This window comes from Diaporthe citri, assembly GCF_014595645.1.
Source record: "Diaporthe citri strain NFHF-8-4 chromosome Unknown scaffold_7, whole genome shotgun sequence".
Taxonomy (NCBI): domain Eukaryota; kingdom Fungi; phylum Ascomycota; class Sordariomycetes; order Diaporthales; family Diaporthaceae; genus Diaporthe; species Diaporthe citri.
The window spans coordinates 2,598,447-2,611,688 of NW_025064852.1; the positions used below are offsets into that span (position 1 = coordinate 2,598,447).

The window sequence follows — 13,242 nt, forward strand, 5'->3', positions numbered from 1 at the left end:
CGAAATAAGATAGCTGGAGTCCATCATAGCCGGTTTCATCCTCTAGGTCTCTATTGTAGAGCCTCAATGAATAAAGATACCCTTTGAGCAATTCCGAACAGATCTAGGAGCTCTTCCTTCGAGCAGAAATATTGTGCGCCGGCACAGACAAAGGTTTAACCTTCTGCAACACACCACATACTTCTATATATTGTCTTTCATCCGTAATCCCCTGTACCTATTTGGTAATTTCATGGATGAATTGAGTGGAATTTATCTGAATTTAATCCAACCGAGTGCACCTTAGCAAAGCAACAGGACAATTGTGCAACCAGCCCAGTAGGCCGTCAAGCTGTTGTGCTTCTGCATGGAAGCACTTCTATGTCTCCAGCTTTGTTCTCTCCTTACATGAAGGCCTTCCTTTACGCTTGCTTCCTTGAACACCTTTGATGCAAGTCTAGTTGCCATACAAACCATCATAATCATCCAAAGAGCTCAAACCCATTCTCAGCAAGAAGGCCCAAGACACCCGCATCTTCTATACATGTAATGCAACCCTCTAAGTGTCTACCATTCCGGAACCACCTTCTTTAAAAAGTTCATAAATTTGAACAGCCCAACCGCATGCTCCACGTTCCCTTCGGGATCAACCACCCGCTGTGGGAACGCGATACCAGCACCAAACAGCCCCTGTATCCTCGCCCCAGACTCCAAGTCGACGAATGAGCCCGTCGTGTTCTCGAACCTGGGCGTCACCGTCCTTCCCTCGACCCTCAGCTCCGGCAGCGCGTCCGGCTTGTATCCGATGGCCTGGCACACGTGCGTGCAGTCCGCCAGCTCGCGCTTGTACGTGTCCGTCTCGTCGCCGTGGCTGGTCGCGATCTTGACGAGGTGGCCCGAGACGGAAGACGAGGACAGGACCTCCTCCTCCAGGTTCTCGCGCGCCCAGCTCGCGACCTCGCCCTTGAGACCCGTGTTGTCCCGCAGGATCCATCCGTCGCGCTCCTCGGCGTACCGGAGAGGATGGCGGGTGAACCACTTGATGCGTAACCGGGGGTGGGTGCTGGAAGCCAGGCGGGACAGGTTGCGCAGGACGAGGATGGCGGAGTGGGAGGCGCCGATCACGCCGATCTGCGTGGGCTGGTTGGTGGGGAGGAGTTTGGAGAGGAGTGTGGGCGAGAGGGCGGTGTCAAGGTGGAGTTCCTGCAGGTGACTGACGGGGAGAGGGCCGCTGGTGGGTGAGGAGCCGGTGCACAGGACAAGCCTGCTGGCGTCGACTTGTGTGGGTGGTGAAGAGCCGCTGGGTGGTGAGATCGAAACGCTCCAAGTTGAGTTTGACCATGTTGCATCGGTGACTCTGCCTTGGTGCTTTGTGACCCCTTTCTGCTCATCCAGCCCATTTGTCAACATCAGACACAGGTCTGCTGCTTGTGCGATGTGACATGTCTTCTCTGGGTTGAGGCTGAGGAGACGGCTCATGGCGTTGGGTTCAGGGGTCTCCTTCGCGATTTTCCTGAATACCTCGACACCTTCGGCGTATTTGGTGAAGAACTTGGCCTTGGTATTCGAAGGCACCTCGCGGTAATACTTGTTGAGCCTTCCTCCGTCGAATAACTCATCAGCCCACAAGATCGGACCCTTCTGCACCTCGAGCAGATTCCCAACAGCCCCGATACCACCTGCGCCTGCACCAACGACCACTGTCTCGTACCTCCTCCCACTGGAGTACATCCTGGTCCATCCCTGCGGCCCATAGAATTCATGCGGAGGAGTAAGAGTGCCCATTGTCGCTGCTGAGCTTGATTTCAAGTTGCTTCTCGCACTCAAGATGGCAGTTGAGAGGCATCGAGCCTGACGGCTCCCCGTCCTTATAGGAAGGGGAGCCGTCGGGACTATGCAAATCATCCTGCTCAAAGGCTATGGGTCGCCGCCCCCCTTTCGCCCCTGGATCGCAGGCCGGGGAATCGAGCAATTAAGCCTATGCCAGTGACGATGGGTCAGGGCGGCGGTATGACGGAAGGATCCCCGCGCCGGTGGTCCCAGGTGTGGCTCGATATTCGGGAGCCGATGCGGTTTGGACGTCTTGTTTCGTGTCGTATGCGGGCGTAAAACAAGCATGCATCAAGTGGCTTATGACCGTGCTGTGCTGTAAGACTGCTCTGAGACGGACGCGCAGTCATTGCTGTCAGTCAGTCAGGATTCGTCAGACTGGCTGTCGATGCCGTGATCGGGAAAAATGGGGCCTGTCACGTGGAGATAAGATCTCAGTGGACTGATCCAGGCCGGTTTGATGTCCACTCTGTTGTCCGCCTGTGGGCTTGTTTTACTCCTATCCACTGATAAAGCAGGTGATGACGAATATCTCAATACTATACATGATTTCCAAGGTATAATAAATGAATCTCCATAGACGCATGTGCGTAGGTGGATCCAAGACGCGCCACCACGGGGCAGCTGTGTACTAACAGGGCTGGCAAGCTCGGTCCAGCTGTGCTGTTAGGAGCCACTTGCCGCGGCCACTCCTTTTCCAGAGATAATCTTCACTTCGTCCTGAACTTCACCCCGGATACGTATGCACGGTTCGACGCATGGGATTGATAAGGCATAAAAGGCGCCGGACAGGCAAGGGTGCCGCCCCTGGCAGACCTGCAGGGATAGCAATTGTCTAGGACACACCGCAAGACATTCGAGTAAGAGAGGTGTCAATCCCCATGCACAGAGGAGAATACTGCTCACTAAAGATCTTGTCATCACACTGGAATCGATGTGTACGCAGGCCTTTGCCTTTCCCCCTGAAAAAGCAAAGAAACTCCCAATTTTACACGTGCCAGTGAGTGAAATGTTGCCCCTATACCATACGCTCATCCTCGCTGTTCACTGCAACAAGTTCAGTCAGTTTGATCACGTCGGGACGCAAGATGTATTCCACCCCCCTAACAACAACTTACGGCTCCTAATCCATCAAAATCAATTTCTGCCGTGTATCAGATGGAAATCCAGCTATCACCTTCCTTCTGCCATCAACACCCCTTCCGTAAACTTCTGCACCTTCACAAGTGGTTGGAAATCTCTGCCCTGTATATTGTGCCATGGCTAGGTTCAATCAAATCGATTGTATCTCATCTATAATTGCACAATGGAAAGTGTCATGGTCATAGCAAGACTTATGATGTCACAAAAAAGATCGAGTCGTTGCGGATCCCTGTTGAATGTCACCGGGCTGGGTAAAATCTTTCCTCGAATTCTTCTGGTGCCATTTTTTTGTCCCGTTCCTTTCTCTTACACGTTAGAATCCACTGGCAATCTACCGGCAGCATAATGTAATCCACTGACCAAGCCTTGTTTTATTCACCCTCGTTGCTTTCTTCACCGGCACTCAATAGCTCTGACTCGGCCCGAAACTCGTCTCAACGACGCGTTGAGGCGGTTGCAAGATTTTGGGACCGTGTGGTTAATTGACGGAGCAATTTTGCACGGCACTGCCTCTGCTCTTACACCACCAATGACATTGGCCACGCACTCATGGAACCCATTCTGTGGGGCAACGGCGTCACGTATCAGTGATTGTGCATGCTATAGTGCCAGCCGTTCTTCATTAGACCGCTGCTAGGCGCCACACGGCTAATCAAGCTGTATTTGGTTGCCAACCACTTCGAGAAATATGAAGCTGAAAGACGGGATCATGGTGATCTATCATTGCCGATACAAGAGCCATTCGATTTTGAAGTCGGTACCGTTTTATGGGTTTCTGGACATGGGATTTGCATGACTTGCAGTTGAGCTTATATATTTGTCTCCAGGCTCTTGTGAAATTTCCCTACCAGATAATGCTTATAATGCCTAGCCCGTTTGAATTCGTATGCAAAGGATGTGAGATCCACCAAGAGACAACTAGCGTCCACCCGGGTAAGTGGGCACTTGGGCCGGTGCTCGGGTTGATTTAGATGTCCGGCAGGGCGTTTAACGTGAGGTAAAACCCCACCCAGGCATATGTGAGCATTCGGGGGTTCGGAATTTTTCCGTGAATTATTGTTGCAAGTTATCTTGGACGCCGTCCTCAGACGGCCGGTTGAGCGCACCCCGTTGACCCGTGTGGTCGTTTGCCCAGTTGCTAACGTCCCCTCACCCCTTCTGCCGCACACCCGATCTGCCGCACCGTCGCCCACACAAATGCCACTATTCCCAACCTCAATTGCCCGCCATAACTATTACCAATCCCTCTTTCATTAATATAAGGAATTATTAAACTTATCTTTATCTATAAATACCTTATTAGCATTAATTCAAGCCTTTTAAATAATCTTAATATTAATAAAAACTATATTTAAGTTAATTTAAACTTTTTTCCTTAGGATTTTTTTATTAGCTTTAATTTAAGCTTTTAATAATTATTTTTTTTTAAAATTATTATTAACTTAATAACTATTTAAATATATTTATTAAAAATCTTTTTAAATAATAATTATTATATAAAGCTTATATATTTTTATATAAGCCTTATAATAATAATAAAGAAACTTTTTCTTTATTATTATTATTATTATTATTATTATTATTATTATTATTATTATTATTATTATTATTATTATTATTATTATTATTATTATTATTATTATTATTATTATTATTATTATTATTATTATTATTATTATTATTATTATTATTATTATTATTATTATTATTATTATTATTATTATTATTATTATTATTATTATTATTATTATTATTATTATTATTATTATTATTATTATTATTATTATTATTATTATTATTATTATTATTATTATTATTATTATTATTATTATTATTATTATTATTATTATTATTATTATTATTATTATTATTATTTATTATTATTATTATTATTATTATTTATAATAATATTAAGTTAATAAAGATACTTTTTAAATATTATTTTAAGTAAATAAAAAAAATAGCTATATTAAGGGGTTAAAATATATAAAAAGTATATATAAATAAAAAGATTATATATATTTAATTTAAAAAGTATTTTTATATAAAATTATTATAATTTAAGCTTTGCTTATTATAATTAATTAATAAGCTTTAGCTTTATAAAAATAAGCTTTAATATAAATATAAATAAAAAGTAAACTTCTTTCTTTATACTTTAAATGTAAACTTTATTTAAATAACTTTTAATAAATAACTTAAGGTTAGCTTATAATATATATTTAAAGTTTTCTTGCATTATAAACTTATAATATAATTATATAAAACTTAATATATTAAGATTTAAAAAGAATAATAATAGTTTATTAAACCCTTTTTTATCTTAAGAAACTTTTATCTTAAAAATGCTTAGCAACTTAATTAATAAAGATAAAAGCTAAATTTATAATAAATAAAGAGGTAATTAATATTAAAGGGATTTAACTTTTTATATATTTAATTAGCTAAAAACTTTTTATAATTAATTTTTATCTTATATTAATTTTATAAAAATATTTAAAAAATAATTAAAAAGCTTTTTAAAAAAGGTTTGCTTTATACTTAAAGATCCTTTTAAGTAAAAGCATATTAAGCTTAACTTAATTATATTGCAATAATATTATAAAGATAAAATAATAAAGTGTTTTACTTAATTTAATTAATTAACTTATATAGTAAAAACTTAAAATTAATTAAATAAATATAAAATATCATTAATAATTAATAACTTAATTTTTATAATAAAAGCTTAGCTTAATTATAAAAAATAGCTAAATATATTTAAAGCCTTTTACTTTACCTTATAATAATATAAAAGCGTTTTTAATGTTATAATAAAAAAAAAACTTATACTTAAGGAGTAAAAATTATAAATATTAATATTATAATGATTTTAATGAGCAAAGTTAAGTATTATGCTTATAATTAGCTTAACTATTATAAGCATAATTATTTAAATCATTATAAAAAAACTTAAATATAGCTTTTATCCTTTATTATTAATAAAAAAAAAGTATTTAATTAAGTTTATTTTTAATATGTAAATAATATTTATAAAGTAAGGCTTAAAAGTAATATTAACTTAATATTAATTTAAGCTTAAAGTAAGTTACTTAATATTAATTAATTTAATATTATAAAACTCTTAAAATTTAAGAAATATATATTAATAAAATAAATTATTTATAATTAAATATTAATTAATTATAAGTTATATAATAAGTTTATAGCTTTAAGATTTTAAATAAAAAAGCTTATATAAAATGTTTAATTAAAGGATTTTAAGAATATTATTAACTTAATTATTAACTTATATTTAAATAATTATTTCTTATTGGCATGCTTTAACTAATATATTAAATTATAAGGGTTAAAAATACGTTAATTATGGAAAATAAGCTAGGCCTTTAATATATTTAAAAGGCGTTAAGGTATAATTAAATAGCTAAGTAAAGAGCAATATTTAATTTATAATTAAATTATAATATTCTTTATTTTTTATTATATAGCTGCTTTTTTAAGCTTATTAAGGAAACTTGGAGAAGAAGGATATATTATGGTCTAAGCTTTGCCTATTATGATTAATTAATAAGCTTTGGCCTTATAAGAATAGGCTTCGGCATGAGTGTAAATAAGGAGCGAACCTTTTTCTCTATACTTTAAATATAAACCTTATTTGGGCACCTTTCGGCAGATAACCCAAGGCTAGCCCATAATAAAAATTAATAATTATATATATATAATACTTATTAATTATAAAAGAATATTACTTAAAAGGGTTTATAAGGATTAATTAAGGAATAAATATTCTTTTAAGTTATTTAATAATTATTCTTTCTTTTATTTACCCTTTTTTTAAGCTATAAATTATTAATTATTATAATCTTTAAGAATTATAAGAAATTATTATTATTATATACTTAATTCCTTAAATATAATAAAAAGTAATAAGGATTTACTTATAATAAATATATATTTTATAAAAACGGTTTATGCTTTTAAATTATAATTTTCTTAATAAATAAGGTTATTATTAATATAATTAAAAATAAAAGCATTTTTAAAATATATTTTTATTAATTCTTTTTTATTAATATTTTAATAATTATTTAACTTAATTATCTTTATAATAAGTAATTTAAAAAAGTTAAATTAAAGTTTAATATTAACTTTTAATAATATCCTTAATTTTTTTACTTTAATATATTAATTTTAATAGCTTTTAAATTAAGGGTAATAAGTAAGAAAGAAAGTAAATTATTATTTTTTAAGGAAAGGGTTATTAAGCAAGGAAAAGATTATTTAACTTATAAGGGTTATTATTTTAAAATAAGTTAATGCTAACTTTAAAATACTTTAATTAAATATAAATAAAGTTAATTAATTTTCTTTAATATTAAATAAAAGCCTTTAAAAATTAACAGCATTATAATGATTTTAAATATTAAAAAAAATAATATTAAAGTATATATTTAAGTATATATTATTTCCTTTTAATTATTTAAATTAATATATTAATAATAATTATATTAAGGGCTTTTTATATCTTAGCTTTTATATAGGGCTTTATGGTAATTAAGTTGATAATAATGTAAAGTTTAGTAATTAAAGAAAGATTCCTCGTAAAGATATTAAGGAGTATATATGGGGTGGGTGGGGACGCGTTTATGCGCGTGACGCGGGTGTGGGGTGCGGCAGATTGGGTGTGCGGCAGAAGGGGTGAGGGGACGTTAGATCCAGACGGGTCCAGTTCGGAATCGAATTCCTCCAGAGTGACCAGCTGGGCAGACCGCCGTCCGCTGCTGTTTGTTCGGGCCTGTGGCGGTGGTTCTCCACCACAGCCTATCGCTGTGCATTCATTACCGAGTCTGTCTCATAGATTAACAAATAGATCGCCGCTTGGCTCATACCGCAACGCCAAGGAGCACAGTGTTGGGCATTAGACCATCGCCTCACTGGGTTGACTGGGAGGGAAAAACATTGATATCATTTGAATCTAAATTTTACGTAGACTGAAAATATACTCGAAATAAAACTATTTACAGGCGGTCTGCCGATTAAATCCATGTCAAGTGGTTATAGTTACGAGCTTCACGGAGAAGTGGGTCCTCTGCCAAAGTTGGGGCTCTTGACCCATGGAACAAGACGTCAGGTCCACGGAGCATCGCCCTTGGCTTGGAGTCCGAGCATGTTCGGCCAGGGTGAAAAGCATTAAGCATGAATCAACACTATGTACCCCGCAATGCTACATAGGGTTGCTTTCAATCGTATATATTGACAAGGAAATTCATGTCCTCAACTTCATTCTATCTTGTACGAAAACCTACTGAAGTAACAGAACACCAGACCATATCGCCATCGGCAACAGCCACAATCACTGACCACCATGCTTGAGAAAATACCGTTAGCCAGCTGGCCAGTCGTGGCAGGCTTGGCTCTCGTCGTTTTCCTCGCGTCTCGTCTCTGGGGCGCAGGCCCCAGTGCACCTGGCCCGTTCCTCGCACGCTTCACCGACTTGTGGCTGGCCTACAGGCAGAGGGTAGGGAAGTTTCAGGTCGAAAATGTCGAGCTTCACAAGAAATATGGTACGCAATGTGTTTTGTTCTCACATTCACGATGCGGTCACTGACATCATAGCCAAACAGGAAAAATCGTCCGCTTGGGTCCGAATTACTACAGCATCGACGACCCCGCCGCTGTGAAGACCATCTACGGCCACGGAACGCAATATCAGAAGTCAGAGTGGTATGAGATCTGGAACGCGCGGCCCGACGTTAACCGTGCAAATCTCTTCGCATTGAGAGACATCAAGCACCACGCCACCACGCGCCGACACTACGCGAATGTGTATGCAATGTCAAGTCTCGTCAGCTATGAGCCATATGTCAACAACTGCATCGATATCTTCACCAACAGACTGCGAATGTGCGGGAAGTCGGGGGAGACGATTGACCTTTCAAAATGGTTCCAGTATTATGCTTTTGATGTCATTGGCGAGATCACGGTGAGTTTCAAAACGTGGAGAGTCTGAGGTCTGGAAGCGGGCCTCAGCTGTGATGGGACCTGACTAGGAGCTGACCTCAACCCCCTCGTAGTACTCAAAACGTTTTGGTTTCTTGGAAAAGGGCATAGACATCTTGGACCTGATCAAGACAATCGGCGGAGTCCTCGACTTCAGCCACGCAGCCGGCTTCTTCCGCCCCCTGATCGCCCTCACGAGGTTCATAGCGGCCCGGAACAACACCGAGGGCATCGGCAAGCTCGCGACATTCGCCATGGACCGCATCGAGCAGTCCAAGAAGGAGAGCATCAACGGCTACGACGACCCGGAGCGCCAGGCCGTCACGCAGCCCGACTTCGCCTCCAAGCTCCTCGCCCAGTCCGAGGCGGCCCAGCGCGGCGAGAAGAGCCTGGAAGGCATCACGCCCATCCAGCTCGTCATGGGCGGGTGCGCAGGGAACGTCTTCGCCGGGAGTGACACCACCTCCATCTCCCTTAACGCAACTTATTATAACATCATCAAGAACCCCAGGGTGCAGGCTAAGCTCCGCGCCGAGCTGGACGAGGCTCACGCCCGCGGCGCCCTGGGCGAACCGCCCAGCTTCGCCGAGACCCAGGCCCTGCCGTACCTGCAGGCCGTCCTGAAGGAGGCGCTCCGGATGCACCCCGCCGTCGGCCTCTGCCTGTGGAGGATCGTTCCCGCCGGCGGCGCGACACTGGCCGGACAGTACTTCCCTGCCGGCACCAACGTCGGGGTCAACTGCTGGGTGGCCCACCGTAACAAGGAGGTCTGGGGCGAGGACGCAGAGGAGTTCCGCCCCGAGAGGTGGCTCGAGTCCCCCGAGGACAAGCTCAAGGCCATGAACGCAATGTACATGCCCTTCGGGCTCGGAAGCAGGACCTGCATCGGCAAGAACATCAGCTTGTTGGAGATCTCAAAGGTGATCCCGCACATGGTGAGGAGGTTTGATGCCACCCTGATCGACCCGCTGAGCAAGCTGGACGAGCTGCCTTCTAATTGTGCTTGGTTTGTGGGCATCAAGGATTTCAGGGTGAACGTAAAGCCTAGGGCTGGGTAGAGGCTTTTCTTTCATCTCAAAGGTGTTGGGTGACTTGGGCCTCGTTCTGGGCTGTGTGTCCTATGAAGTATTTTAAAATTGCCATATTGCAGATGCATAGCATTCCTACTACATGTATACAATCTTTTCTCATTTCACTGATAGTCCAGTATATCATTGATGTCTACGAAACGAACAAAAGCTCTTCATGGAGCTGTGGAGCTATAATGCCCACGTTCTGCTCACGCATGATCTTGCGCCCATTAAAGCTGTGTGCGACATTAACCGCAGTTCTGTCGTAAGCGTGACAAGTTTGGTAAGTCTCAAGACTCATCATTACTACCCGCGTCTTTCTCATATGTGATTCAATTGATGGCTCGAACATCGTCTATGCCCCCAAGACCCTAATGGCAGCATCATAGATATCCGTAGTCGAGCTCGTAAACATGAGCTTCGGCACGGGCCCCTCGGCCTCCGAGACCACAGCGTTCACAATGTCCTCGAAGAGCGCGGTGTACTCAATCGCGCCGCGGAGGCCAAACCCGATAGAGACGCCGTCCCAAGCCGAGCCTCTCAACAGCTCCTTGACTGCCGGCAGCGCCGCGCCGGTGTCCTTGCTGTCGGCGAAGTAGAGCGTGAACTCGAACCCCGCCTCCCGCAGTCTTGCGAGCTCCTTGTCGACTTCCTGATTGACGCGCTCGGGGCTGTAGGACGGGTTTTGCGAGGAGCTTTCCTTGAGGATGCCTATGCCGAGGATCTTCCTCCTGGGTGTGGTGTCCATATTTGTTGCCTGGACGAGAGCTTGGCCGGGGCTTGAGTTCAAGGCGGTGAACTGTGCAATGTACCGTTGTGACTAGTGCGTGGTATCTTGAAGCTGGCTCTTTCGGATTCCGTGATAGCAAATGGCCACAGGCGGACGAGAGTCATTTATTCTAGGTTGGAACAAGTGCTAGAGAGCCCTCCGTAGATGTATAAATGTTGCGTAAGCATAACCATGCTTACAGATCAGCAAATAATACGTGTGCCGTATTCTGCATTCGGCACGCGATGGTGAGGGCGAGCGCGAGGTGCCAAGGCAGTAGGCTGAACCGGCAGCCTACTAGTACTCAGAGATCGTGCGGTTATAAAAGGCACGCATCGAGTCTCCGACAAGCGAGAAAACCACAATCCTTGGAATCTCGCGTCCAAAACGGGCCATCTAGCTACACTGCATGGTGTAGCTAAGCCATCAGTCAGCAGTGAGATATATCATATGGCCTGGCACGTGGTAGGGCTGTATGATTGGGGAAAGCTACTCATCGTGACTTGCATCGAAACACCATTGAATATTACCTTGGCTGCATCGACACTTAGCGGCTGAGCATGATGGGTGACCACATGAGTGTATACCTAGGTACGTATCGCAGAGTAGTTGGTGAGGGGAAAATGATACACAAGTTCACTTGGCTGACTGTCGAATCTAGTACGAGAAGTGCCATAAATCCTATAGTCATCATCGTCTTGGCTTCAGGCTTAGTCTATGTATTTTGGAGCGATGGATCTGTAAGGCGATTTGTTGTTGCGTTGGGGTGGGTCTGCTGTGCCACTCGCCTGCTGCTACGTGAAATATCTAGGCGTATAAGTGATCTCACTAGGATATGCCTCGCCTGCATTTGAAACTACCATACTGAATTGCTGCTCATGGGGGTATTGCTGTGAACTAGTTCCCGCATGCCACCTAGTAGTCCTTGATCTTCAGCACAGCCTTGCCGAAGTTCTTGCCCTCAAGCAAGCCGAGAAATCCTTCGGCGGCGTTGTCGATGCCCTCTGTGACATGCAGCTTGGCCTTGAAGCTGCCATCTGCGATCCACGCCTGCACCTTCTCCTGGTGCTCCTGGGCGTAAGCCGGCCCGAAGCCCGGGTCGCCGACGATGAAACCCTGCATCGTGATCCTCTTCCCAACGACGAGCATCAGGTTCTTGACGCCGTATCGCTCAGAAGCATCCTTCACGTTATATTGGGAGATCTTCACACCACCCCGTTAGCATACTGTCTCAATTCGATGGTGTTATGAAGGGGCGTAAATGAGGCAACGCTTACCATTCCGCATGCGACGATTCTGCCGTTTGTGTTCATGGCTTCCAGAGCCCCGTCCAAGACCTCACCGCCAACATTCTCGTAATAAATGTCGATGCCGTTCGGCGCCAACCTCTTCAGCGCATCCGAAGTTGACTCCTTCTTGTAGTTCGTGGCGGCGTCGAAACCAAGCTCCTTGGTGATGTAGCCCAGCTTCTCATCCGAGCCCACGCTGCCAATGACAGTGAGACCCTCGTGCTTGGCGAGCTGGCCGACGACCTGGCCGACGGCGCCAGCAGCGCTGCTAATGAAGATGGTCTCGCCCTTCTTGGGCTGGCCGATCTTGTACAGAGAAGAATAGGCCGTGAGGCCGGGCATGCCCAGCTGGCCGACGAAGAGCGCGAGGTCGAGGTTGTGGGGGTTGTGGATCTTGGACACGCGCTTGCTGGCGATGACCTCCTTGGAGGCGTAGGCGTACTCGGCGATGTCGACAAAGGCCGAGACCAGGTCGCCCTCCTTGAAGTCCGGGCTGTCGGACTTGAGGACCTTGGCGACGCAGGTGCTGGTCACGGGCCCGTCCAGCTCGAGAGCCGCCGAGTACGACTTGATGCTTGCGTCCCGCATGCGGCCCCGCATGTAGGGGTCGAAGCTGGTGACGAAGTTCTGGAGGACCAGGCCGCCTTGGGGGACGGCGTCCAAGTCAATGGGCCTATCCTCTGTGGCAAGATCCTGCCCGGGCACGGGGAAGCCCTTGGGGATCTTCTTGAAGACGAAGGTCTTGTTGGGAGTAGGCATGCTTGCGGTTCTGGGAAGTGAGGCTTTGGCTGAAGATGAGTAGTCTCGGGACAAAATTCCTAGGTGTTCCCCTGTTATGATTTGAGAGATCGAATGTGAAAATAGGCTATCTTCTAGAAGCGCGCAAGGTTTGTCCACCGAAGCTGTTTTCTGAAGTTTGGGTCGCCGAGTCTGGGGCGCCTGATGCTGTTATATCGTGTTCACAGTGACGTTCTGATGAATAATCCAGCTCGATTGATAATACAACTCGACCTTGTCCCCACAGCAGCCACGACCCGAAGAAGGTTCCCACTGGGTATAATGCCGTGCAACCTCAGAGCTAGGCGCTATGCCAAGGTGGTCTATCCGCAGTGGAAAGCTGTGCCGAGGCACAAGGACTGGTGACCAGGGAGCTTTAGTCATC

At 43.4% G+C, this 13,242-nt stretch overlaps 4 protein-coding genes across 4 annotated transcripts; 1 reads left to right on the forward strand and 3 right to left on the reverse strand.

The window, feature by feature from the left end:
* Positions 1 to 546: 546 nt before the first annotated feature.
* INS49_013901 (uncharacterized protein) lies at positions 547 to 1,764 on the reverse strand (the record flags this gene model as incomplete). Its single annotated transcript, XM_043174593.1, has 1 exon — positions 547 to 1,764. The coding sequence occupies one exon, from the start codon at positions 1,762 to 1,764 to the stop codon at positions 547 to 549; it is 1,218 nt and encodes a 405-aa protein (XP_043021538.1).
* Positions 1,765 to 8,317: 6,553 nt separating this feature from the next.
* INS49_013902 (uncharacterized protein) lies at positions 8,318 to 10,010 on the forward strand (the record flags this gene model as incomplete). Its single annotated transcript, XM_043174594.1, has 3 exons — positions 8,318 to 8,516; positions 8,577 to 8,935; positions 9,027 to 10,010. 3 exons carry the CDS (start codon positions 8,318 to 8,320, stop codon positions 10,008 to 10,010), a joined length of 1,542 nt encoding a protein of 513 aa, XP_043021539.1.
* Positions 10,011 to 10,377: 367 nt separating this feature from the next.
* INS49_013903 (uncharacterized protein) lies at positions 10,378 to 10,770 on the reverse strand (the record flags this gene model as incomplete). Its single annotated transcript, XM_043174595.1, has 1 exon — positions 10,378 to 10,770. The coding sequence occupies one exon, from the start codon at positions 10,768 to 10,770 to the stop codon at positions 10,378 to 10,380; it is 393 nt and encodes a 130-aa protein (XP_043021540.1).
* Positions 10,771 to 11,706: 936 nt separating this feature from the next.
* INS49_013904 (uncharacterized protein) lies at positions 11,707 to 12,839 on the reverse strand (the record flags this gene model as incomplete). The annotated part of the gene is made up of 2 exons (XM_043174596.1): positions 11,707 to 11,994; positions 12,069 to 12,839. 2 exons carry the CDS (start codon positions 12,837 to 12,839, stop codon positions 11,707 to 11,709), a joined length of 1,059 nt encoding a protein of 352 aa, XP_043021541.1.
* Positions 12,840 to 13,242: the final 403 nt, after the last annotated feature.